Source organism: Macrosteles quadrilineatus, unplaced genomic scaffold, assembly GCF_028750875.1.
Source record: "Macrosteles quadrilineatus isolate MER2022 unplaced genomic scaffold, UCM_ALF_1.0 Scaffold_8__2_contigs__length_117827958, whole genome shotgun sequence".
NCBI lineage: Eukaryota > Metazoa > Arthropoda > Insecta > Hemiptera > Cicadellidae > Macrosteles > Macrosteles quadrilineatus.
Window position 1 is genome coordinate 33872299 of NW_026542601.1, and position 25641 is coordinate 33897939.

The 25641-nt window shown below is 34.3% G+C and overlaps 2 protein-coding genes across 2 annotated transcripts in view; both read left to right on the forward strand.

Moving 5' to 3' along the window:
* The first annotated feature begins 2393 nt into the window (after positions 1-2393).
* Positions 2394-5445, forward strand: LOC129000896 (uncharacterized). Its single transcript, XM_054427970.1, has 2 exons — positions 2394-4458; positions 5173-5445. The coding sequence occupies exons 1-2, from the start codon at positions 2769-2771 to the stop codon at positions 5274-5276; spliced, it is 1794 nt and encodes a 597-aa protein (XP_054283945.1). The 5' UTR covers positions 2394-2768; the 3' UTR covers positions 5277-5445.
* A 10392-nt stretch (positions 5446-15837) lies between these two features.
* The window catches only part of LOC129001646 (inter-alpha-trypsin inhibitor heavy chain H4-like), a 36486-nt gene continuing 26682 nt past the window's right edge, over positions 15838-25641 (forward strand). Inside the window, exons 1-3 of the mRNA XM_054429015.1 lie at positions 15838-15950; positions 18923-19021; positions 19616-19794. Coding sequence (XP_054284990.1) covers positions 18923-19021; positions 19616-19794 — 278 coding nt within the window. The 5' untranslated portion in view covers positions 15838-15950. The remainder of the gene's footprint in view (positions 15951-18922; positions 19022-19615; positions 19795-25641) is intronic.

Sequence of the window (25641 nt, forward strand, 5' to 3'; positions counted from 1 at the left end):
TATGGTGTTAACGACCAATTTTCCACTTTTGAGAGATTTTTTAGTGCTGGTAGCTGAGGAATAACTTTCATATTGTTCCAAAAGGCTTGAGACGTTACTGTATTTCTTTTTATAATGTAGAAGTACACCGATTGCAGGAAACGATGATGTCTGACATTTCAATGTATCTAGAAAAGACAATTAGTTTTTCATTAGGCCTAATGTCATTAGGACTATTGTGTTTATAGTCCGGTAACGTTTATGTCTTTTCAACTTAGTTTCATTATCAAATCAATATAAAATCAAACTATAGTAGGCATAATAGATTTAAGATATCATGTTAACGGACACTTAATATACAGGGTGGACCAGCTATAAAGTGTGACAATAGCTAACTGTTTAATTATAAATACCCCCGCCGCAGCAAACCTGCCGACTAAGCGAATTTCCATTTGTCTGAATTGATTTTCAGTTAAATATATTTTAATAACATTAGGATTAACGAGTACCTAGGTTTGCTGCTACAAGAAAACTAATAAAGTGTGTTTTTGAGTAAAATATTGATAGCTTAGTACAAAATAAATAAATTTTCCAAGTTTGATTAAAATATATCCATAAACAAGCAAACTACAACATTTGACAATATTCTCCATAAGAATAACATGGGAATTTTAAATTTACAATTTTTTTAATTTTCTCCGTTACTAATAATCGAACAAAAATGCTTTTATATACTAAATTATTTGTTTTTTTAAGCTCTTTAAAAAGGTCTAAAGAGAAATCGAGAAATTTTGTGTTTTGAGGGTCAAAAGTGAGAAAAACCAATTATTACCCCATAAAACCCCCCGTAAAGCCCCGTTCCCATGGTCCGATCGTGCTGGTTCGCGAACTCATTCAAGTTTATCCCGCTTTACACCTTTAATCCAAATTTCATCAAAATCGGACAAAAATTACTCAAGTTATCGCGTTCACGGACGTATATATATATATATACTAGCTGTACCCGCGGGCTTCGCCCCGTTTAACTTCATAAGTATTCACATGGCTCATTCACGTCCTGGTTAAAGTTCGTTCGCTACGCTCACTCACCTTTAGGTTGGAGCTCGTTCGCTTCGCTCACTTGCCTTCAGGTTAGCTCGTTCGCTACGCTAACTCGCCTCCAGGTTGAAGTTCGTTCGCTACGCTCACTCACCTTTTGGTTGGAAATTAGCTGTTGTCATAAATTAAAAAAAAATAATAGTGCTGCACCCTGTTGGTAATCCTTGTAACTATTATGCTATTGCACATCATAGAACAGAACCAACTTGTTTAATTGAAACAGCTGTTAAGATTCATTAATTCCTTTTAAATATGAAAAATCATAAGATTAACATGGGGAACTACAGAGCCACTGGGGCGGAGCCCGAAAGGGTTTTTGAGATAAGAATATGCTTTGATGTTAATCGGGAATGTGAGCTATCATCATGCCAAATTTCAGCTTAATCCGTCCAGTAGTTTATGCGTGATTGAGCAACAAACACACACACAAACACACACACAAACATACACACAAACATACACACAAACTCACAAACTTTCAGATTTATAATATTAGTAAGATATATAAGTCTATATATATATATATATATTATTAAGCAAATCAAAATACCACAGTACCCTAGAAACATTTTATTTTATATTACTTACATGTTTCGGACATTAATGCCATGATCACAGTATAGTATATAACCTATTAGTTTCTTTTATTTACAAACATTATTAGATATTTCTTATTAAAGAACAGGTGATAATTTTTATATTAAGGGAAGGAGGTGTTTTCTTTAAGATGTATAATTTCATTGAATATTACGTTTTGATTTTGAATTTGTGTCAAGTTTAGTAAATTGTCTTTGTCATTAATATGGTGAGTATAAATATAAAAGTCTTCCTTTGTATTCATTTTTTCTCCTTTATTTTCAATATCCAGAATGTGCATGTTTTTATTCATTTCTGAGTATGTATGGTCGGTCTGAAGTATATGTTCGGCGTATGAGGATTTTTGTGTTGTCATATTGTTTGATCTGATTGCCTGTATATGCTCTTTGTATCTGACTTCAAATGTTCGACCAGAAATCAGGAATTTACAAATTATCATGTAACAACTGTGAAAAATACTATATTGGTCAAACAGGTCGAACATTTGAAGTCAGATACAAAGAGCATATACAGGCAATCAGATCAAACAATATGACAACACAAAAATCCTCATACGCCGAACATATACTTCAGACCGACCATACATACTCAGAAATGAATAAAAACATGCACATTCTGGATATTGAAAATAAAGGAGAAAAAATGAATACAAAGGAAGACTTTTATATTTATACTCACCATATTAATGACAAAGACAATTGAAGGGCACACGGGAAAAAGGGGCTCATTGCATTTTTTTAGATTTTGAGATTGGTACACAAACAAACGTAGCCATAGCAACCAAGTCCATGTAGCGTATTATTGTGTTGATATGTCTCATAGGTTAAGCGGGAAATACACGGTTTTAAATCAATACACTCGGGAAGAAGGAGCTCATTTCAAGCAATTCGTGGGAAAAAGGAGTTCATTGCAGTCCTTTCAAGCAATAAGCGAGAAGAAGGGGCTCATTGCAGTTTCTCCTGGTGGCGACAACTTGTACTACTCCCAATATCATTTACTGTAACTAGTTTGAGGTTATGTTTTTGTTCCTAATAGTGTTGTGAAGAGTGTTTTAGCAACATTTTACAAACTAATATTTGCGTAAGTTAAAAACTATGGATGAAAACGAAGATAGTAGTGATGAGCTTGTGAAAAAGTGTGGAAATGACAGCAAAAAGCGAAAGTCGTTCGGAAGAATGAAAGAAGTAAGTAAGAAAATTAAACTTATGAGTCATGAGTCAGGCCCAAACTGCCTATGCCGTCTAAAATGTTTTGAATCAGTGCCGAAAGAAACAAGGGTTGAAATACTTAAAAATTTCAACCTTCTTGAGACCCATGATTTACAAAATTCTTATCTTTGCGGCCTAATTACTGTCCTTCCAGTACGCCGTCCTACAAAAAATGAAAATGCTCGAAAATGTGATGCAGTGTATAAGTATAAGATCCGTGGTTTAATTAATGGCAAGATGACAGAACAAATCGTGTGTAAGAAAGCATTTATTGCTATACATGGCATCAGCAAGAAAAAAATTGAATATCTAGTCAGATCGTTAAAACTCGTTGGAGTGTCCCCAAAAGATAAACGAGGTAAACATAATAATAGGCCACATAAACTGACAGATGACGAAATAAACTGTGTAAAAAGTCACATATCGTCTTTTAAAGGGCGTAGCAGTCATTATGGCTTACATGACTCGAACAAACTCTATCTGCCCGAAGAGTTAAACGTTGTAAAGATGCACATGATGTTTAAGGAAAAATTTCCTACGTACAAAGTATCGTACGAATCTTACAGAAAAATCTTTTGTGAAAGCTTCAACATTGCGTTTGGATACCCTAGGACGGACACATGCAGCATTTGTGATCAGTTTACGGTAAAGGTCAGATCATTAGAATTAGAGTTAAAAAATGCTCCTGAATTTGAAAAAGCGAATATTACATTAAATATTAGGAAGTTGAACGTTGAAAATGAAGTTCACAAGCGAAAAGCTGAACAGTTTTATTCTAGGAAAAGACAAGCAAAACGACAAAGCAAGGTAGATGATAGTCTAGAGGCCATTTGTATTGATTATGGAAAGAACTTACAGGTTCCTAACATCCCTACAAACGACATATACTACAAAAGACAATTGTCCGTTTATGCATTCAATGTACATGTTTTGTCCGATGCCAGAAGTGTATTTTACATGTATCCTCAAACAGAAGGAGGCAAAGGCAGTGACGAGGTTTGTACATTCGTACACCATTTTGTTTACAACTATTTGGATGAAAATGTCAAACATTTACGCATTTTTGCTGACTCTTGTGCTGGGCAACAAAAGAACTTTACTTTCTTCAGATTTTTGTTCAATTTAGTGAACTATGAAAACAAGTTAGAATCGGTAACAGTGACGTTCCCCATTCGGGGTCATTCCTATATGGAAAATGACAAGAATATGGGACTAATAAACACCAAATCCAGAGCTGAAGTTCCTGAAGATTGGGTCAATATAGTTAAAGAATCTAGAAGAAACCCATCACATTTTGAGGTAGAGGTTGTAGATCATGAACAAATTAAAGGATGGACCAAATTCTTGGATGAAAAATATGCTACAAAGTGCCCGTTTAAATCTCGTCCAATCCGAGAGCTTCATATTGTTCGTGGTCAACATGTCCAATTCCGGAAGAGTTATTTTGGGGCATTGGAAAGTGCTTCTATCTACAAAACTGTCCCAAACAGAGGTCGTAAGAAAAAAAACCAGCCATTGCCACCAGTCAATGTTGGAAGGTCGGATGAATTCAACCTTCCTGATTCGTGCTATAAAGGTAAGCTATTAAGTTTATGCCAATCACTTAATTTAATTTTCGCCTGATCTAACCAAACCTAACCTAGGTAACCTAATCTAATCTATCGATTACAAGCATATGCCTACCCTAACTTAATCTAACCTAACCTTACATAGGCTAATATAACCCATCCCAAAGAGTAAATGAATAAATAAAAATGCTTTGTATGCATAATTATTATTATAAATAAATAAAAATGTCTAATTGTTCAAACCTATTAACCTTCTGAGTGCTCGATTAACTGCTATAGGTATGTTTGACACTTGGCGCAGACATTTACATAAATGGATATAAAAAACTCATTTTGTAGCTTAAATGTATAAAACTATATAGTTTATGAAAGAAAATAAAATGAGCGATAGAGCAATATGAAAATCACAATTTTTTCAATAGGTTTAGTGTGAGTAGGCTATAGGCTCAATTTCAGAAATACAAAAAAGATACATTATTTTAGTTTATGAAGCCTGTTACGTGATTTTGGTACAATAAATAAAAAATCAAGATAAATAGTTTGTCCAGAATTTAATGGGGGGTTAGAAAATATACATTATTATAGGTAATAAACATCAAGACACGTTTTAACAACAAAAACCCAAAACTAAGAGTCACGATCGCGAACGTTAGCAGTTGGAGGGTTTATTAATTTTATAAATTTAAGTGGCTTAACCACTATGATATATTGGATCTTTTCAGATTGTTTGCCCTTAAAAGAAGCAAAGTACAAAGACCTTCAAGACTTGAAGAAATTTTGTAGCCCATCTGCAGCCGAATACTTCGAGAAACTATTGCATGAATGATGAAGACACATTTTAACCCTATTCAGGATTTACAGTACTAGATGTTTTCTTGAGTTCTTTGGATAGTTTTGTTAATTTTATTTAAATAAAACTGTATTTCTTGATGTGTCAAATGAGTGCATGTTATTTTAACCTACCATTACCCTATCTAACCTAAAAAAACTGGGGAAATAAGAGTTCATTGCTAAAATGAGCCCTTTCTTCCCGTGCAATTTGTGTACTGAAAGCAACTTTTTTAAAATTTTAATTAAATACAATGTATAAATTAATATTTTTAACACTCTATTGCACAAAATAACAATTATGTATTTAGTAAGTCATCTACTAATTTTTTAAAGACCAAATTTAATAAAATTATTCAACTTGTAAACAGAAAACAGCTGTTCCTGAAAAATCTATAAAATGTTGATGAGCCCCTTTTTCTCGTGTACCCTTCAATTTACTAAACTCGACACAAATTCAAAATCAAAACGTAATATTCAATGAAATTATACATCTTAAAGAAAACACCTCCTTCCCTTAATATAAAAATTATCACCTGTTCTTTAATAAGAAATATCTAATAATGTTTGTAAATAAAAGAAACTAATAGGTTATATACTATACTGTGATCATGGCATTAATGTCCGAAACATGTAAGTAATATAAAATAAAATGTTTCTAGGGTACTGTGGTATTTTGATTTGCTTAATAACATTTAAAGTAGCCCTCATTGATGTATACAATAACAAAAAAAAAAAAATATATATATATATATATACATATATAAAAATTTGAACGAATGGTGTTTTTGGCCTCTGGGGACATCAAAATGAAAAAGTAAATCGGTCCCGGGTCTAGGTCTTACCGTGCCACCTACGGTAATAGCTACTTCCCTATAGGGAAATTCGCTAAAAGGGCGGTTAACTTCTTATTGGGCATTCTCCTTTATTTTTATAGGTATGTCTTTGTAGATATATTCATGATACCTAAAATAATAGCATAGATTGAACATAATCCCTTATGTTGTCCTAAGGGAGTACGTTTAATCTATGACAATAGCTTATTCCCTGTGTGGGAAATTCGTTTAAGCCGTCAGGCACGCAACAGTTCACCTATTCACCACTAGGTGTCACCGCCCTTAACTAGAGTGACCGAGTTCGCCGAGTCTCCACTAGATGTCAGTGAAACAAATACATCAAAATCCTTACCAGCATCCCAATTATTTAATAATATTAAGGTACAAAAACAATTTAACCTTCAGCTAAAAGATAAACTATCATTCTTAAATTATAAATTAAAGGACAATAGTGTAATTTAAAGACGTGGTAGTTTACTATGAGTCTTCTGTATCCGTTGACACTCGCAGGGAGTTTTGAGTTACTGGAACATGACTAGCTAAAGCGACCACTTCAAGACTAATAATTTACCCATGATGAAACTTATCATAACATTGTTTAAAAAGCCGAGAGTCGTGTCTCTTACCTGAGGCCGATGATGGGCTTATAAAAAACATCTCGTTCTGTTAATGACAATTGACAACTACTTGTTCGTAACGTTACGAACTACCAGACGTCCACAGTCCACACATCAACTTGCACTGTTACTGTATTCGTTTTTCCGTGTGCTCCGCGCTGTTGATTATGCCGTAACACCAGGTATTATCATACTAATATTATAAATGTGAAAGTTTGTGTGTTTGTTTGTTTGAAGTTCAATCACGCATTAACTACTGGTTGGATTGTGTTGAAATTTGGCATGATGATAGCTCACATTCCCGATTAACATATAGCCATATTCTTATTTCAAAAATCCTTTCGGGCTCCGCCCCAGCGGCTCTAGAGTTTCCCATGTTAACCTTATGAGTATTTATATTTAAAAGGAATTAAATAATTTTGCCAGCTGTTTCAACTACTGTACACAATTTGTTTCTATGATATTCAATAGCATTAAAAGGTTATACGGTTTACCAACAGGGTGCAGCACCAATAGTTCTTTATACATTTATGACAACTAACAGACTAACAGCTAATTTGAACCAAGCAGCAACAAAAACATGAGTGTGAGAACTTTACTTCTTTCTATTGTTTAGGTGAAGTGGTAGAACAGTATGGCTATGGTAGATGTTCTATATACTATAGTATACCGTAGATTATAGTAAACCAAATTTTCTCAAAACGTGTCCTCTCTCATTGCAAATGCAAATCACGAGCATTTAACTACAATAAGCATTGTATACCAACCCCGTACGAAGGACGGGTACTCAGCTAGTAAGTACATATAGCAATAATTAATCCTCAGTTAAAGCTGAGACTGACTAGTTTATTCTCAGCTTTACCATTGATGATGTCACTTAATTGAAAGAGCGAAACGTCTGGTCTTGTACATACAGTAATAGTGTACAGATTTGACGCAACTCACGCCGAAAAACCGAGAATATAATATCTACAAGTTTATTTTAAAGTTAGTTTATAAGTAAGTTATTTTAGGTTAAAACGTAGTCCTAACGTAGAACTTCAATTTGTGTATTGTTCCAAATAAGCTATGTGGTGGTAACATCGATATATTTTATTTATCGATGGATGGTAGTAGGAACAGAAACGGTCCAAAATAAAGCCAAGAAACAAAATAAACTAAAGGTCGTCCAGTGGTCGAAAACTCTACCAAAAATATGCAAATGTACACGCTTCTCTATTTTCACCCCACGCTGTAAATAAAACATGTGATTATAATTTCTTCCATTTTTTATGTTCTGTTTATATTTTGTTTTTATTTCATCACCAGCATAGCAACCCATAAGGCCCATGTTAATTTCTTTCAAATTTCAAATTTGTTTGTGCTTATTTATAGCCTATCTTAATTAATAGAGGTTCTGCACATCTACAGGAAAATATCTTTCTAACAGTATGCGTATAGATTTTCCCTGCGATGCACACGAGCTGAGGAAAAAGGTTTCAAAGAAACATGCTTGCCTGCCCATTAATATATATATATATTACAAGTGTTATTTCACGCATATTTTGTGCTTTCAGGTAAAACGATTGTAAGAAAAAGGTTAAAAGTATGGCAGAGTAAAACGTTTAGGAATCTGATATTTTGCGAGCTGATATTAATGCTTAAACTGCCGCGTTTAAAGTTAACTGCAGAGTATAATATATAATACTACTAACTAGTTCTGAAAGTGATTTATTTTGGGGCAAGATAGTTTTTACGAGCCAAACAAGGCCAAGTGCAGATTCCTTGATTTATTTTATTTTCTTCTCCAAAAAGTTTTGAAAGATTTCAATTTGTTTAGTTTTGTTAAGGCTTCCTCCTAACTGATAGCCCACCAACTCTTTCGCATATGCTGGCACCTATGTAATGTACACCCATTCCATCAACGACTACAATTATCTAACCTAAGCCCATTAATTAATGGTTAATTAGCGGTGTTACAGCTCGTGACACCTTAAGCGTACACTTGGTCTAGCGCGGGCAGTGCAGCCGGAAAAGACCGGACTGCAAACATTTCCGATGCCTCACGGGGTTGACTACTCTTGCGCCTTCATATGGGTCGCGAGGACATTTGATGCAACCTGCATGACGGAACATAATGTTTTCGAAATACAGTAGGTACTAACTAGTAGCGATCGGCCAAGTGCCAGCTTGAATGTCAATCATGCAACTACTGGGTCGGATTGGGCTGACATTCGGTATGGTGATAGCTCACATTCCCGATTAACACATATGTTCTTAACTCAAAAATCCTTTCGGGCTCCGCCCCAGTGGCTCTGGAGTTTCCCATGTTAACCTTATGATTATTCATATCTAAAAGGAATAAAAGAATTTTGTCAGCTTTTTCAACTACACAAGTTGGTTCTATATGATATTAAATAGCATTAAAAAGTTATAAGGTTTACCAACAGGGTGCAGCACTATTAATTCTTTTTGCATTTGTGACAACAGCTAATTTGAACCAACTAGCAACAAAAAGCTGTGATATACAATGAGAACTTTACGTGTTCAATTGTTTAGGTGCAGTCGTAGAACATTATGGCTATGGTAGATGTATTATAATATATCATACAGTAAATTAAAAGAAACAAATTTTCATTAAACCGTGTCCTCTCCCATTGAAAACGGAAAGCATTTTATAACTGCAATAAGCATTTTATACTTATACGACAACCCCGTGCGAAGGATCCCTATGCATTGCATTGCGTGCCCTATTATTTTAATTGCTTGTACGATCTCTTCGAGGCATCTTAGTAAAATTACAAATAATAATGAAACATACGATGAAAACACATGAGAATAATATATAGATGCAAATCCGATTCTGATGCCACCAGAACCACGGTGGAGTTGTGTAGTTTGTCGGCGCCCTTTGGTTGAAATGTTCGAAGAGGATGGAATTCGCCCGATGAAGCTATGTCCCCAAAATGTCACGCATTCTCAAATTGTTCAAATTCCTTCGGGAATTGCTCCTTGGTAGGACACAAAAACAAATTCTTAGCATTCTTTAAAACTAGTGGAAAACGTTAAAGAGTAGATTGTGACGATTACGGAATTCCGATAGCCAGTTATTAGTTTCAAACCCTCTTAAGATCCTCTTAAGATCTTAAGATGATGAATCATTTGACTAATATTCTCGATGTTTCGCAAATAGTGTTGAAAATAGTCAATTTGATCAAAATCTTTTACCCATTAGATCTGGCCGAGTCCGGAGATGAGTGTGAAGCATGAAACAGTTTCCGACGCACTTTCTCTAATTGTAGGTAATTAATTAATTATCCTACTTATAAATGGAATTATTATTATTTATTATTATTGTTTGTCGAAGGAGCCAAGGCCCCCCAACGACCACCCGGTACCCATAATTAAACATAACCCGGGCCCCATAGTGTCGGCTGGAGCTTGCGCACCAACCATGAACACACCATGGGTGGATGACTTAAGGTCATCAAGCTCACCGGCTGCCAAAGCAACCCTTCGGAATGAGGGTTACCCCTCAATCCTAACCAGGGACACAGGTTACTCGGTCGCACGTACACTCCAATTGGGTTCCACCAAGGCCGAAACCCTGAAGGACCATAATGGAATGCCCTGTACGCAACACAGTGCAAGCAACACTCGGGAACTATCTAATCCCTGAGGCCGAAACCCGCCATCAAAGCCAGGAGGAAGGGGACCAACCACCCATTTACACCACTACCGGATCGAGGCCAACCCATTATACATGGAATAGTAATAATAGTAAATAAATTTGCAAACGCAATTACTTATTAAGAAAAACGCCCCATTATTGTGATGTCTATGGCCCACTGTTCCGCCATTACTTACTAAAAATTCAGAATAAATTCCAATTGGGACTTGAGAATGTATTTTACATGTGTTTGCTGTACCTTTGTCGTGCTCGGTTCCGAAACGTCTGGTATATTGATTTAAAATTAGAGACCTTTTTGTGGGACACCCTGTAGGCTGTAGGATTGACTTAGAGAATAACCGGAAGTAGGCAGGTGACCGGAAACGACGCGGAAGCGCGCGCAGGCAGTGCGTGGTGACTGCGCCGGCGAAGAGAATCAATGACGTCACCCAAGGTCACACCGTGGGAACTTCTCTTCCTCCGTCTCCCACAGCAAGTAGAGATTCTACACTGGGTTTCTCAGCAAATTTCAACTCCCCCCTCCCGAGGAATATATAGCACGACTAGACTAGACTGATAATAACCTCGGTGGAATTTGAGCAAAGTAAATTGGACCGATTATCCCAAGTAGGAAATTGTTAGTGGGTACAGTTTGTATGTTGTATGCGTGGGAATGTAATAGGGTGTTTTTTGGATGATTGTAAAAATGTGAGAATATTGACGGCACAATTAGTTGATATTTAATTTCCAGGTAAATTGGAGTGGAGCATGAATATTCCTTTCTTCGTGATTGAAATGTTATTGGACCGTAGATTAAATTGTACAAATCAAAGTATTTTTTAAGAACGATGATCCTAGCGATTAACAAAGCTAAAACAGATCAATATTCCAAACTTACCTATATAAGATGTAGCCTATCATTCAAACCCCGCACCAGACTTATACACTTTTTAGTGAAAAGGTAAATCATTAGTTGTAAAGGAGGGGTAAATGAGCGGGTTTGTTAATGCCTTGATAATGGAGTGCTGCATTGCGTGGCGTCCGAAACGTCTGTAGTTAGTCAGCTACATCGTCGTCCCCATCTTCGCGGTTGCCACCCGAAGATAAGGATTTACTACCTTTTTGATTCCTAAAGGTACTAACTTTAGGAATCCACTGTGGAAGCATATCACAATTACTGATTAAAATTATAATCTAAAATACATTTGTAAAGAGAAATTTGTGATAGACGGTCAAAGCTTCTATTCAATGGGCAATTATTATGTTGATACTGTAATTGTTTTTATAATGGTCTTCAAACTTACCTAAAAAATTTGTAAATATTACAAAGTATGTTCGTATATTCAACGTAGTAGGGAACACAGAATAGGGGAAAATGCTTTAAGTTCATTCTTGGTAAGTAATCTAAGTTTACCAGAAAACAGAAAATTATTCTTTTCTGAAAAGTTTGCTAGATGTTCTCAGTTGCTTCTCTCCTACAAATTCAAATAGTAAAACCACCAATCACCGATTTTTAGTTTATCAAGTAATGTCAATATCATTAAAGGTAATTACTTCATTTTAGAGAAAATGGTAATGTGGGATATCTTGGGGGAAGCAAAGGTACTTTAACAACATTATCTAGGAGAGATTTTTATCTAATTGTAATAGCTCAAAACTTAATCTGTAAAAATATAGTCGTTATATACTTAAATTAAATATCTTTCACAAAAATATCATTGCAACCGGTCTAATATCACCAACGATGCGTCGTCTGCTTCTAAAATTTGTTAATTAAAAAATAAGCGTTTGAACAAATAGTAATGTAAATTTTATGGGAATTTCCGTCGACTAAATCTGCCACTGAAAAAACCCCGCTGATGTCAAACGAAGCAAATTTAAATTCCAGCCGAATCATCTTTGGTTGTGGCACGGATCTATTATTTCGTATCAAGATGGCCGATGGATGTCGTATAGTTGTAAACTCAGGATTTTATCGACCGCTGTAGCTTATGACATACTTGTAGAATACAAAATCATTGTTTTACTTTCCCACAACCCAATTCTCATCCTTCGGAGTTTCTATGGCCGATGGACGATGGGTGTTTGTTTATTCTTTGAGGGGATTCTTCGTCTTCCGGCCTCAGTTCAACAACATTTTCAACACATTCCTTTCTCCATAAGATTAACACGGGATGTTCAATAAACATTTTTCTCCGTAGTGACTTTAATTGTGCAACAACGCTTCAATACACAAAATGATTTGTCTTTAAGCTCTACACGAGACTGAATACTTGAGCTGTACTTATTTGTTTGTTATTCTTTCAATTAATGACCTTATTAAAATCAGGAGTGATTATTTTGTATTACTGTGTTCTGTTTTATTGGTTTTTTTTTTCAGAACCAATCAATAGTTTTATTTGTTCTTATGAAGTCAAACGGGGTGAAGCCCGTGGGAAACAGCTATAGTTATCCTTTTGCTTTTAAATGTGAATACCCATAAGGTTAACACGGGAAACTCCAGGCCACTGGGGCGGAGCCTGAAAGGAGTTTTGAGATAACAATATGCCTTTATGTTAATCGGGAATGTGAGCTATCATCACCCCAAATTTCAGCCCAATCCAACCAGTACTTTTCGCGTTTACTTGTCACAAACATCCATACATACATCCAAACTTTCTCATTTATAATATTAGTAGGATTTGCAGTTAATTAGGATTCTTCAATATTCTGTAGGAACTGAGTCTAATAACTTCTGTGAATATTATAAAAATAAACTCTTAACTGTGTTGACGTGTAGCGGAAGGGAAAATTTACCTACCATCTGGTTTTTTTCAAGTCACAGTGTATGAAACACTAGTAACCTTTACACAGATTAAAGAGTGACATGGCTAGCCTTAATCTGTATCTTTACCAAATCGCAATTACTAAAACAGTCACGTACTATTACATCCTAACCTAAAAATCAATTTGGATTCGGATTCAGAGGGGTATTACGATTCGGCGCGGGAGCCCAAACAAATCAGAACGAAGACGTGCGGGGAACCCAAAATCGCCCCATTGTAAATAAAACTACTCGCCCGAGATCAGCTGTTATATTTTTGTTGTGAGGTTATGTCGTATTATACAAATACGTGGATCCCACCGTGGGAAAGTATCTTGAGAGTGGAACAGTTTAATCCGGCTTGTTGGTAGCATTGGCAGTCAGCCAAGTATCTACAAGTTCTCAGCTCTTCTTTCCCGCGCTTTTCCCGTTCCCCGTCTGTTCTCATTGGAATCAGCTGATTTGATCGTCACCATTACTCATCGTGTTTTGTGATTTGTTGCAGTCGGATTGAAATCAGCTGATTTCGGTTGTTAGCCTTACAAATTCCATTGCCATTCATGATTTTGTGATAACGCTTCACAACGGTGTTGTGGTTTTCACGGTTTCCCAACCTATGCCAGAGCAGAGGTTGGCGGTCCTATGTTGGGGAAAAGTCGGTTGCTTTTTGGTGGTTTGAAACTGAAACCAGTTAATTAATTGGGATTTTAATATTGTCCTAGCTAAGAACTAGCCGATCTTAGTCAGTTACAATTTGGAGAAAATATATAATTTAAACAGTAACACGCTATAAAAATAGGTTAAGTGCTCACCTGGTAATCAGAAGAATGCTGGTTAGATCCTGAGAAAAGTAAAAATCTGTTTAATAGTCCCCCCCCCCAGCTATGGACTCATTTAATACGCCTACTTAATTTCAATGAAGGTCATAAAGTGTATTTTTATTAAAATCTTAGTTTGAAATAAACAAATGTGCCAAATTTCATCAGCATACATCCATTAACAAGTTAACTACAGTTTGTTTATCCTCCATAATAATAACATGGCATTTTTAAATTTAGTTATTGGATTTTGCTACGTAACTATTAATCGTCCCACAACGCATCAATATACTTATTATTTGTTTTTTAAGTTATTAAAAATAGTTTTGTAAGTAATTGCAAAATTTTATATTTTGGGGTGGAAAATTAAAATGGGGAAAACCCAATTTCTATCTCATAAAACACTGTTCCCTGTTGCATTCTGTTAGTAAAATCATGCTGGTTCGCGAACTCGTTCGAATTCCAAAAAATGAAGGCACAGAGAGGTAAGATGCATCTATGTAAAACCATTGACTTTATATCCTACACGGTGTAGAGATATAAAGTCAATGGTAAAACGGACCAACTGTAACTACTATGGATACAAAAGAGTAGATTTAAAGAGATAGTAAAGAGATAGTAATAGAGCGAGAGTAGATAGTTAGAGTCTACTACCATAGATAGAAGCATTGCATAGACAAAAAACAACAACAGTGCTGTAATTAGTGTATATTCCAGCGTCCACCACTAGGAGTGCCGTGTAATTTGTTCATTACTTAACTTTAAAGACGCTTCCTTTTTTTATATGTTTTGTTTCGTGTGGGTTTCTTGTCATTTTTCGTGTGCTCCGTGTTCTTTTGATGAGCTCCACAATGAGGAATTTGTTAATCAGCTGACATTCTTACCCGATGATGTGCTAAATTTGCTCCAGCACAAAACAGCTGTAGTCGTTCAAACTACGTAATTTAAACATTAATCTCATGGGCGCCTGCAGGATTTGTAACAGGGGGTGCAATATATAGGTATAACAAACATCAGGGGGGTCCAGGGCCTCCCCCGAGAAAATTTCTGAAAATATAGTGTTTTAAAACGTATTTTTACGCTATTTGGCAACACATAGTACCAAATAGCATATTACAAAATACTGTAGTATATTGTGCATCATAAGGGTATGTCATCGTTCTTTATGCCAACATTAAAAATTAATAAGCTATTTGAAGTTGTTATGTATAATTTATATGGTTAAATCCACAATTAAACAGACTATACAAAAAATACAGTGGAATAGAGCCTAGATAACAGCTAAGAAAGTCGATCTTTTGTTTTCTGAATAGCTTTGTTAAAAACCCAAAATTAGTATAAAAGAATGGTAAATCTGTGGGTCAACTACTGTATTTTTTAATTTGATTTAAAACATTTTTTTAGAAATAACCATTATGAAAGTACTTTTATAAATTTCTTAAAACCAACTTTTGATCAATAAAATTGGTTACAGAACATTATGAGTATTAATTTATTTCTTATTTTTTAACCAGGGGATGCAAGCACACCCCCCTGTGGGCGCCCATGATTAATCTGTGTTCAAAGGTGTCCCAACAAATAATTAGAGTTCTGTAAACCCAGAGCCGAGTCAAGACTCAAGACATAGTTTCAAGGGAGAAAAAGAAGAAGGTATGGAAACGATGGAATCGGAATGCGTGATTACTTGTGCGAACGTAGATTTTATCGTAAACAGCTGAGTTGGGAGTCAGAATTTCCCACGGTGTTCTTGGTGGGGGGTTCGTCCGTGGGGAGGGGGGATCAGCTGACCGCACGGTATTCGATTGTTGCGCTACTTTGAACGACTTTGGTTTTGGTTTAGTACAGTTGTAAGAATCAAAGGAAGTGGACATTAGAAGTTTACCGTGAAGTGATTGTGACTTGTGCTGATTGGATGTTCGTTTTTAAAAGAAATTGGGAAGATTTAAAAGGTTGGTGTATTTTGATTATGCCTATAGGTACTTTAAGTGTTGGGGCAAGGAATTATATATTTTGTGAAAAACAAGCTGTTATGCCTATCTGTACCAGAAACATACCAGAGGAAATTTATTCAGTTGTTGGTACAGTGCACTGTTTCTGTTGCCGGTGATAGTATTTTACTTCTCCGTAGCTATGTATACAATTCTAACGTAAATTTTGGAGTGTAACAAAACGTAATAGGTTCAAAACATGTTGAATTTAAATTGAAATACGAGATAACTATGTTTGGACTAAAATAGGTAACCAGCACGTATCCAAAATTGTTCTATATTTTTTTTAAGTTTATAATTTTTCAACATTTGCTGGTCGAAATACTTTTATACTTAACTCTATAACTAATTTATTTGACCAAAGTATCATATTTACATGCATTAGTAAAGCCCAAAAATGTACATGTCAATAGGGTTATAAATAAATAAATAAAATGAAAACTTCTACAAATGTTTATTGATTAATTGTTTCTTTACTAAATCAATCAACGGTTACAAATTAGTTTGATTCATTTCCTTTTAACCAATGGTGTAAAATTGGTTGCAACTCAACTATTTTTTATGTATAATTAGAACCACATTATCTCTTTTGCGTCATCACCCCGTTTCAAAACACACGTAGAGCCACTTATAAACAATAGCTTTAAATATGTCTGTATTTTTATTTTTTATTTTTTTGTTTGGTAGATTTTATTTGATTTGGTTTTTTAGATTGTACGATCATTGCCACACTTTTTGGTTACCGGTATAACACCAGAGGGAGATGACATATTGTTAATTATTAAGTTATATAGTTTAAATATTTGATTGAATGTAATTAATTTAGCCAAATAACAAAAACCCATTACTAAACATCAACACTCCCTATAGCCAAACAAAACGGAACTAACCTTAAAAGTTGTCTTCAGCCGATCGCAGGAATGACAAATCCAGAAGACAGAGCTTATTGTTTGGTATTGCAATGAGCCTTATTTTTATCTTCTGCGTTCTCATCCATTATGGAATTGAAGAACGGGCTCAGTTGCTCTTTCAATTTAACTAAGCGGTTTGTAGTTGTTAAATATTTTCTAAGATGATTGTGTAATCTAGCTGGACAGATCTTTAGATTGTTGCTTTACAGCAACCGTGTACTGGTATTAACTAATTTTGTGTAAGAGTGCGTAGTACGTCATTGCCGCTCGAGAACTGTAGATGGCCGCATGAAGCTTTGTAGCTTGAAGCTTATAGTTGAGTGCAGTTGAGTGTGGCCAAATTCCAGAGCGGAGAGCGGCAATGACTCGTTGTGAAAAGTGCTTGCAACACTCCTTTTATCTATGGCAATACACACAAGATTTTTCCTACCTACCACTATAAACTCATCTTTAAATATACACACACTTTTAGGTGCATATAAAATGTAATTTAGGTCATGTCTGTTTTTTTTAGGTTGTGTATTTCATTACCGGTTGTTAGTTAAGTACCGGATCCGCGGCTGTGGCTGTGGTTGTACTGTAGTAGAAACGCAAACTGTGAAATCAGCTGATTAGCGAGTGTGAATGATCAATTCCCGCTCTAGAGCGTAAATAAGCTACTTTGCGCGAGCGTGTTGTTTACAGCTGTGGTAATGTGATATTTTTCATACAATGGTGTGAAAAATAAATATCACATAAAGTAAATGTTCCATTGCCGAAATTAAAATGGAATGTATATTAAGTTTGGTTGAAAACCGCAAAGTTGCCATTTATACCACTGTCAATACAGTATAGTAGTGAATGTATACGTATACCACACAATTAAATTACATTTTTGTGAGATAACTACCACGTATGGAAAGTGGTTTGGATCATAAACATAAACAAATGACGTTACTGGCCCGAATCCTATACTAATGACATTAATATATAATAAAATGGTTTGCTCTGTTTAATTTAAGCAATGTTAAATAATGTTTACTGTCGGGCCATAGTAGCATAATTATTCTATGATTCATACTGTTTCTGTTCTAGTTTTAGTATTTGTGATCGGCACACAAAATAGTTGTCCAAGTAAAGTTTACCATGAAAGCGGACTGAGGAGCATCCATGAAAAGTGAAATTCGTCACTTTGGTAGTTTGTCAATTAATTAGCATAACATAGGAGCTGCATTGTTTGTGAGAATTGCTTTCCCTTTTCGCTTTTCTCTGCCTGACTTTGGCTATGTAAAGTATAAAATATGTAAATACAAACCTAGATATGTTAGCAACAGTGGCTGTTATAAAAACCTAGACTTAAAACTGTTATAAATATTTTAACTTACAAAAATATTTTTGTATTGCAGAACAAAGTATGGGGTTTTCTTTTACTTAAGATTGCATGAAAATTTAAAGTTAGTATACTATAAATAGTTTGTGGCAAGTTAGAGGGGGGTAACAGATATTTTATTCAGGGGCTGGAAGTACAGGATACACCCAGAGCTACATTTTAAAATTAAACACTTTAAAACTTAGTTTTATGCTCCCTAAAAAAAAAATTAATCTTAAACCATGTTTATATTATGATTTATTCAATTTACAGTTTGCATTAAGCTTTTGATGTCATTTGGATTTTCTTTTCGTTTATATCATTTAGTTATTGTTGTAATACATTTTGCAATTTTTTTGGGTGTATTGAGCTGTAAAAATCAATCGAAAAATGTATTTTTACATTTTTTGTGGGGTTGGTTCCTCCATGCCATCCATGATCTTTAGTTTGTTGTTCGTTTTGTTTATTTTTCTTGTTTTACAGAGGTTACTGTCTTTTTGTTTGTTGTTTAGTTTGTTTATTGTTTTACAGTTGTTAATGTCTTTTTTTAATTTGTTTATTTTTATTGTTTTACAGATGTTACTATCTTTTTGTTTGTTGTTTATTTGTTTATTTTCATTGTTTTACAGATGTTACTATCTTTTTGTTTGTTGTTTATTTTCATTGTTTTACAGATGCTACTGTCGTTGTTCCTGGGTTTGTCATTAGAGTGCTCCACATTTGTGTTGGCTCTACCACAGATTAGAGAAGCAAGTTTCCGAAGAATAAGATCGGTAAATATTTTCTACTAACAAATCGGAAAGTAATATTATTTTACTCTAAATCTTGGAATGACGTTGCTATATTAGAATCATTATATTATTATATGTTGTGTTATAATCAGAAAAATAAATAAAACTACGTCTATTTACTAACTTGACTTTTACCAAGTAAAACTTGAATTGCTAAGCCAAGTCCTCCTCTCATGGCACGTGTCAATAAACATAAAATTAACCTTTTAATTTGTATGCTGATTTGTAGGTTTGCTATAACCTGTTTGTTTTAATTTTTATACTAAAAGAACATTAATAATTGAGGGAGGAAGATAAAAGTTTTAATTTTACTGAGGTCTGTTATTCTGCATGTGAGTATTTTTGCATTGTGATGATAAGTATCGTTCATAACATGTACCGAAAGTGAGTTTGTGGCACTCCAATTATTCCTGTCCTTGGCTTTGCCTCGTATGTGATTATTTGAAACTCCCTCCTATTTGTTCTGCTCCGCCTCGCTTGTGAAAACAGGGCGCACATTGGAAAATGCCACATTTGGTACTTGTAATGAAATATACTATATCATACGAGAAGTTTTAGATGATTATTTTGTTCTAGCCAAGGACTTTAGAGCAGGATCCAGTGGTGATAGAACGTTTGAAAGTTCACTCTACGGTTTTGTATCGCTACGCTACAACCACCGTGTCAAGCGCAGTACACAACATGCAAAATGTTCCGAGCCAAGCCAAGTTTAGCGTATTGTTACCTGAGACTGCCTTTATCACCGGCTTTACATTGTAAGTTTATTTTAAGGTGATGTGGGTAGTTTTTTAGTCATTTACAAAATAATACATTTCAGTCACGTTACATTACAGAGTAGTGTTATACTTCGTGGGTTTATTTAAAGCTTTACTGAGGAAAAAATACTTTTTTTTTTGCATTTATGAGTCATCCTTATATATAATACGTGAAGGCGATTTCTACAAAACACTACTCCTCCGTTAATAATGGACGAATTTTTACAAACGACGTGTCAAAATAAAGTATTTTTTATGTAGACGCCCCCTTTCACCAATTCCTGTAATAAAAATCCTCGGGCTTTGCCCCACAGGCCATCAAAGTTGGAGTTTCTCCCATAAGAGTAACATGGGGGAATCTAAATATTTAATTGGAAACTTTGTCCCCACTAATTTGAGAGAACGGCTGGGCGTAGAAACTTGGTAGATGTGCCTAAAGAAAGGTCTTGGCCTGTAGATGAGTTATCAAAAGAAAAACGAAGCAAAATCCCTTAGGACTCTGCCCCAGAAGCCTTTAAAGATCCCTCTACAGAGTTGTTTACATTTTGGCCATGAATAATACTTTTTAATGAAACAGCTGTTCATTTTTAAATTGTATTTCAAACAACACACATATTGGGAGTTACTGAATTCTACCAAATCAGTATTTGCAATGTTACTTTCTGATTTTAAAGTTGATTTTCTTCTTTATCATGTCATGTTTTGAAATATAATGTTCCGTTACGAAATCAGTGGAAAATCCTTTTATCACAGCAATTCTCAAATTATTCCTTATTGAACTATCTTGTATCTATTGTACGGGTTGGTGTCTGCCTTTTTCACCACTTTTGCCTACTTTTATCATATTATTCTACACATATCAAATATCTATGTAGAAATATCTGCTCTTATCGTGTCTAATAAAATCCAAACATAGAAACCTTGCCAAAAATGGTATCCATCTTGACAAATTATTTGCACCTGCCTATATTAAAAACTTCGGCCTACTGGGTTGGTAACATTAATGAAAATAACACGGCATTTTGGCTGTAAAATATGGTACAAAGAGAAAATACTATTTAAGCAGCAACTGTAATGACAGAAAGGTCATATTCCTTTTAAACTAGATCAAATAAACCTAACGTTGATTAGCAATATGTAAACGTAATATGTCAATATATACGTAACAGTCAATTTACAGTATTTTTGCTTTATGGAAATGTCCCATTGCTATGTAATTTGCATTATTTGTTGCCAATGAAGCCGGAAGACCATATCAACTAGGAGGCCTCTAACAGTTCAAGAATAAAAGCCAACTTCACTTCAAGTGTTCCACTACACCTAACACCTAACATTCCATATAGAGATTATAATGACAACTTTATGTTATTGATAAGGCCGAGGCAACTAACTGACATCCCTCATGTCAAGGAATTCCAGCTTGAACAGTAACCCCACAATCAATTTCTCAAAACTATGCTAGAGGGTTCATTCATTGACACAGAAGTACGATATGAACTGACGCGAAGGAAAAATCAAACTTACACTTTAACAGATATACCTCCCTTTGAAGTTAGAATATGTCTTCCCAAAAAATATTTTCTTTTCAAATAAAATCATATTACACTGATAAAATCACGGAAGTGTTTAACTACAAAAGATCTGCCAATACGATTTTAATACTATTTAAAGGTTCTTCTAGAGGAAGAGATACCATATAACATACTAATAATAACTCCGATGACGTACGGTATGTGTAATATTTTATTCATTGAATGATCAACCAAATTTGGCAACTATAACGCAATTAATATCATTATTGTTTTTACACTTATTACTCTTTAAACAATGCTAAATGCTCAAAATATGTATATTTCACCCAATTTATCGCAGTTAGATGAATGAACGTAACCCTTGAAAGTAACCGTCGATTTCGACGGGTTTCACCTAGTTTTTTGTACTTTCTGAGTTAAACAATAAACCCCTATACTAGAAGTAGTTACAATTCAAATTCATTAACATGCCACAAACAGAGGGGTATTTTATCACCAGACCCATGAAGCACTGAAAGCATTGTATTTGAAATGTTTTTGTATAGGAATCAGAGAAATGCTTAATTTATGATTTGTTATTTATTATTTATGAATACAAAATAGAGTTAATGCAGAGAGCACAGATTCTGTGCTCTCTGAGTTATAATGATGTATCCCTGAGAACAAATTCAATGCTACTGTGTTTTTAAAGGGTAGCAACACTGATTATAAAAACCTTTGATTACCTTTCAAAGGTTCTTGTAATATTTAGAGTCACAAGATTTTTTGGCAGATAGTAAAAGAACAGTACATGCAGCTGTGGTTTTTAATTATAAAACTCTAAATATTATATCCTGGGATGGCTGAATTCTTCTGGTTCAGAATATTTTTGTCGTGTCACTCCGAACAGTGAAATTGTTTTTTATTCGTGTAACATGTAAGTAGTGTTAATATTAATTACAGTTTTAAAAATTTATCTTATCCACATACCTATTCATCAGTATGTATATTTAATTTAGCACAATGTTTTTTCACTGAATACTTGTTACAGTATACATTTCCGTTCCTTAAAATTCTTTTATCCTTTTCTATTTGAAAAATCCCTTTAATATAGCCTACTTGCCTGTCTGGATTTTAATTGACGTTAAAAGTCAAAAGGTCTCTAAGATACTAAAATCTTTTGCTGACTGAGATTAAAATTAAATCAGACCTCCTTATTCACAGTCTTAGCAAATTGATTAATTGGCTATAAAAATAAAGTTAGAGTTAGCAAATTGTTACAACATGTTCTTGATAACAGTTATATTTGTAGACACATTTGACCTTGTTGCTTGTTTTGCTTAGGTCAGTTTTTCTTTAATTGGTTGATAAGTTTCTTTAACTTCCTCCCAAAAATTGTGCTGATTAGTTTTTGTTCTTAATTCATTGTATGGTTTAGTTCAATGACTTATTTTAATAGTAATTGTGTCTTTATATTTTTATTCAGGCTTGTTTTCAAAAATATTCATTCAAACAAGAGATAACACGTTCTTAGATTTTCCTAAATACATTTTCACAAGATAAACGTAACACTACTTTTTGTGTTTTCTCAAAAAGGTAATCATGCAGTGACACGATTTTCGTTAAGATGTTATACATTATACTAACATTATAAACTAGTCCACCTGTTGCTCGAATTCGAGCAATTGCAAAATATTAAAGGCGTTTTTTTTAAACAAATAACAGTAGTGGGGAGGCAAATTTATTAAAATATGTAAAATAACAAAGTTGGCTCACCCCGAAAGGTAACCGGTGAACACTATGCTAGATGATATTGTATAGTAGTAGAGATGATATTTTGACCGGTGTTCACTCTGTATGAGTGGGACTCTCTTTTCTGGACGCCATTTTCCAAAATGGCGGATGTCACTGTTTGATCTTTGTATAACTCTAGCAAAAATGAACCGATTTTGATGAAATTTGGCATAAACGTTTTAACTTACATTCATTCAAACGGGTTCACGAACCAGCATGATCTGATCATGGGAGCGGGGGTTTATGGGGGTTTTATGGGGGGTTTTATGGGGTAAAGATGGGATTTTCTTATTCTTTGCCCCCAAAGTACAAAATTTTCCTATTTTTCTCTAAACCATTTTATAGAACTTTAAAAAACAAATAATTTAGTATATTAAAGTATTTTTGTACCCTTATTGGTTACGGAGAAAATTCAAAAAAGTGTTAATTTCAAATTCCCATGTTATTCTTATGGAGGATATCGTCAACTCTTGTAGTTTGCTTGTTTATGGATATATTTTGATCATACTTGGTAAACTTTTTTATTTATACTAAGATATTAATATTCTACTAACATTCACGCTTTATTAGCCTCCCTGTAACAGCAAACCTAGGTACTCGTTAAACCTAATGTTATTTAAATTGAATTAATTTAAAAACGAATCAGGCAATTGGAAATCCACTTAGTCTGCAGGTTCGCTGTGACGGGGGTATTTCACATTAAAACTGCAAGAAAATATTTTGTCTATGAAAAAAGTTGGGGTTTCCTCCATGTTAATTAGATTGATCCATTTTAACTAATTAGATTGACTTGACATATAATAACAAATCTAGATTATCAGGCACATCTCAGATTCACCCGATGCGTTAAAATACTTGGTATGCGGCCTCTTGTCTGCCAATTGAGCGGAGTGAGCATTGATATAAACAAATAACCTTATTTACAAGTACATTTTTTTATAAAAAAATATTATAGATTACAAAATAAAAACATGAGTAAATGTTATTGATCAATAAACCTCATGAATTTAACCCATCGTTATAAGCAATTGCCATCCTTTTTTTCTTTACTTACCATTTGCTTCTCTTATTTATGCTTTTCACTCTCTCTATAGAAAATGGCTCAACATACAAGCCCTAAATTGTTCTTAATCTTGACAATTCTACGTAATAGCCTTGACAAGTCTACCTCAGCCTGATTTACAGTACATTCTTGACTGCAATGTACCGAAATCGATTGATAAGATTCATTGGATATTGCCTTTGAGAACGTTTTACACCATACTGGTGGATAGGCAACAAACAACCCGTTGTACAATGTTGGTCCAATTTATTAAAAGAAAAATAAAGTTGTGGGTCAAATTGTACTAAAATGCATATTTGGAAATCTTTTAGTTAATTTTCTGTTTCGGTAAATTTGTACATTAAGCTACTGTACCTATGCTAACACATTACATATGCCTGTAGCAGTCCAAAGATTACTCTGAAGTATCACACGACAACCTTTTTAAATGAAGTTGTGTTTGTTAAGGGCTTGGCATATAAATTACAACATGAATATATCATATATATTAATAATAAACTACAAGAAAATTATTAAAACCGATATAAAATTAGTTTCTGTATTAGGCTACACCATTTAATTTGAGTTGTAGAGACTGCACTGACATTAGTGTAAAACCTATAGAATTGGATTGTAGTAAATTAATCTGACATAAAAATGTCAATATGCGGTTCTGTTGGCTGTAACAATTCTTCTAATTACGTGCAAGTAGAAGGAATATCATATCAGAGGGGTATAAGCTTAGTTATGACCATCGATGTATAAAACTGTAACATTAGTTAGTTTTATATGTCGATGGTTATGACTGGACTTCAGTACGAATGCGATGCTACGACAGCCGCGGGTGGCTAGCAACCGCCGAACCCTTCAAATGAGGATTTGCCACTCTGTTCAATCCGAAATTTTTACAAAACTAATAGAATAAAGTTAAATACAAACAGTAAAGAATTTATGTTTAAAGAAATATTATTGTAATAACTGATAATAATTAAATCAAAGTTAATTTAATGTCTCATTGTATTGAGGTCCATTATTTTAAAAATAGAAGATAAATTGTGTATATAGAAAAGTGCGAAGGCCCAACGGGATACATTAGGGTGACAGTTAAAACGGATCAATCTAATTAACATGGAGGAAACCCCAGCTTTAACTGCTTATTTTCCCCTGAACCACTAGGTATAGGAAGAAATGTCAAGAATAAAATACCCTCGTCACAGCGAACCTGCAGACTAAGTGGATTTCCAAATGCCTGATTCGTTTTTAAATTAATTCAATTTAAATAACATTAGGTTTAACGAGTACCTAGGTTTGCTGTTACAGGGAGGCTAATAAAGCGTGAATGTTAGTAGAATATTAATATCTTATTAGAAATAAATAAGTTTGCCTAGTATGATCAAAATATATCCATAAACAAGCAAACTACAAGAGTTGACGATATCCTCCATAAGAATAACATGGGAATTTTAAATTAACACTTTTTTGAATTTTCTCCGTAACCAA

Excerpts from the sequence above, each read along its gene's own strand:
- LOC129000896 (XM_054427970.1), top strand. The coding sequence starts at position 2,769 with ATGGATGAAAACGAAGATAGTAGTGATGAGCTTGTGAAAAAGTGTGGA. Across the intron at positions 4,459-5,172 it reads TCCTGATTCGTGCTATAAAG|ATTGTTTGCCCTTAAAAGAA; the intron begins GTAAGCTATTAA and ends GGATCTTTTCAG.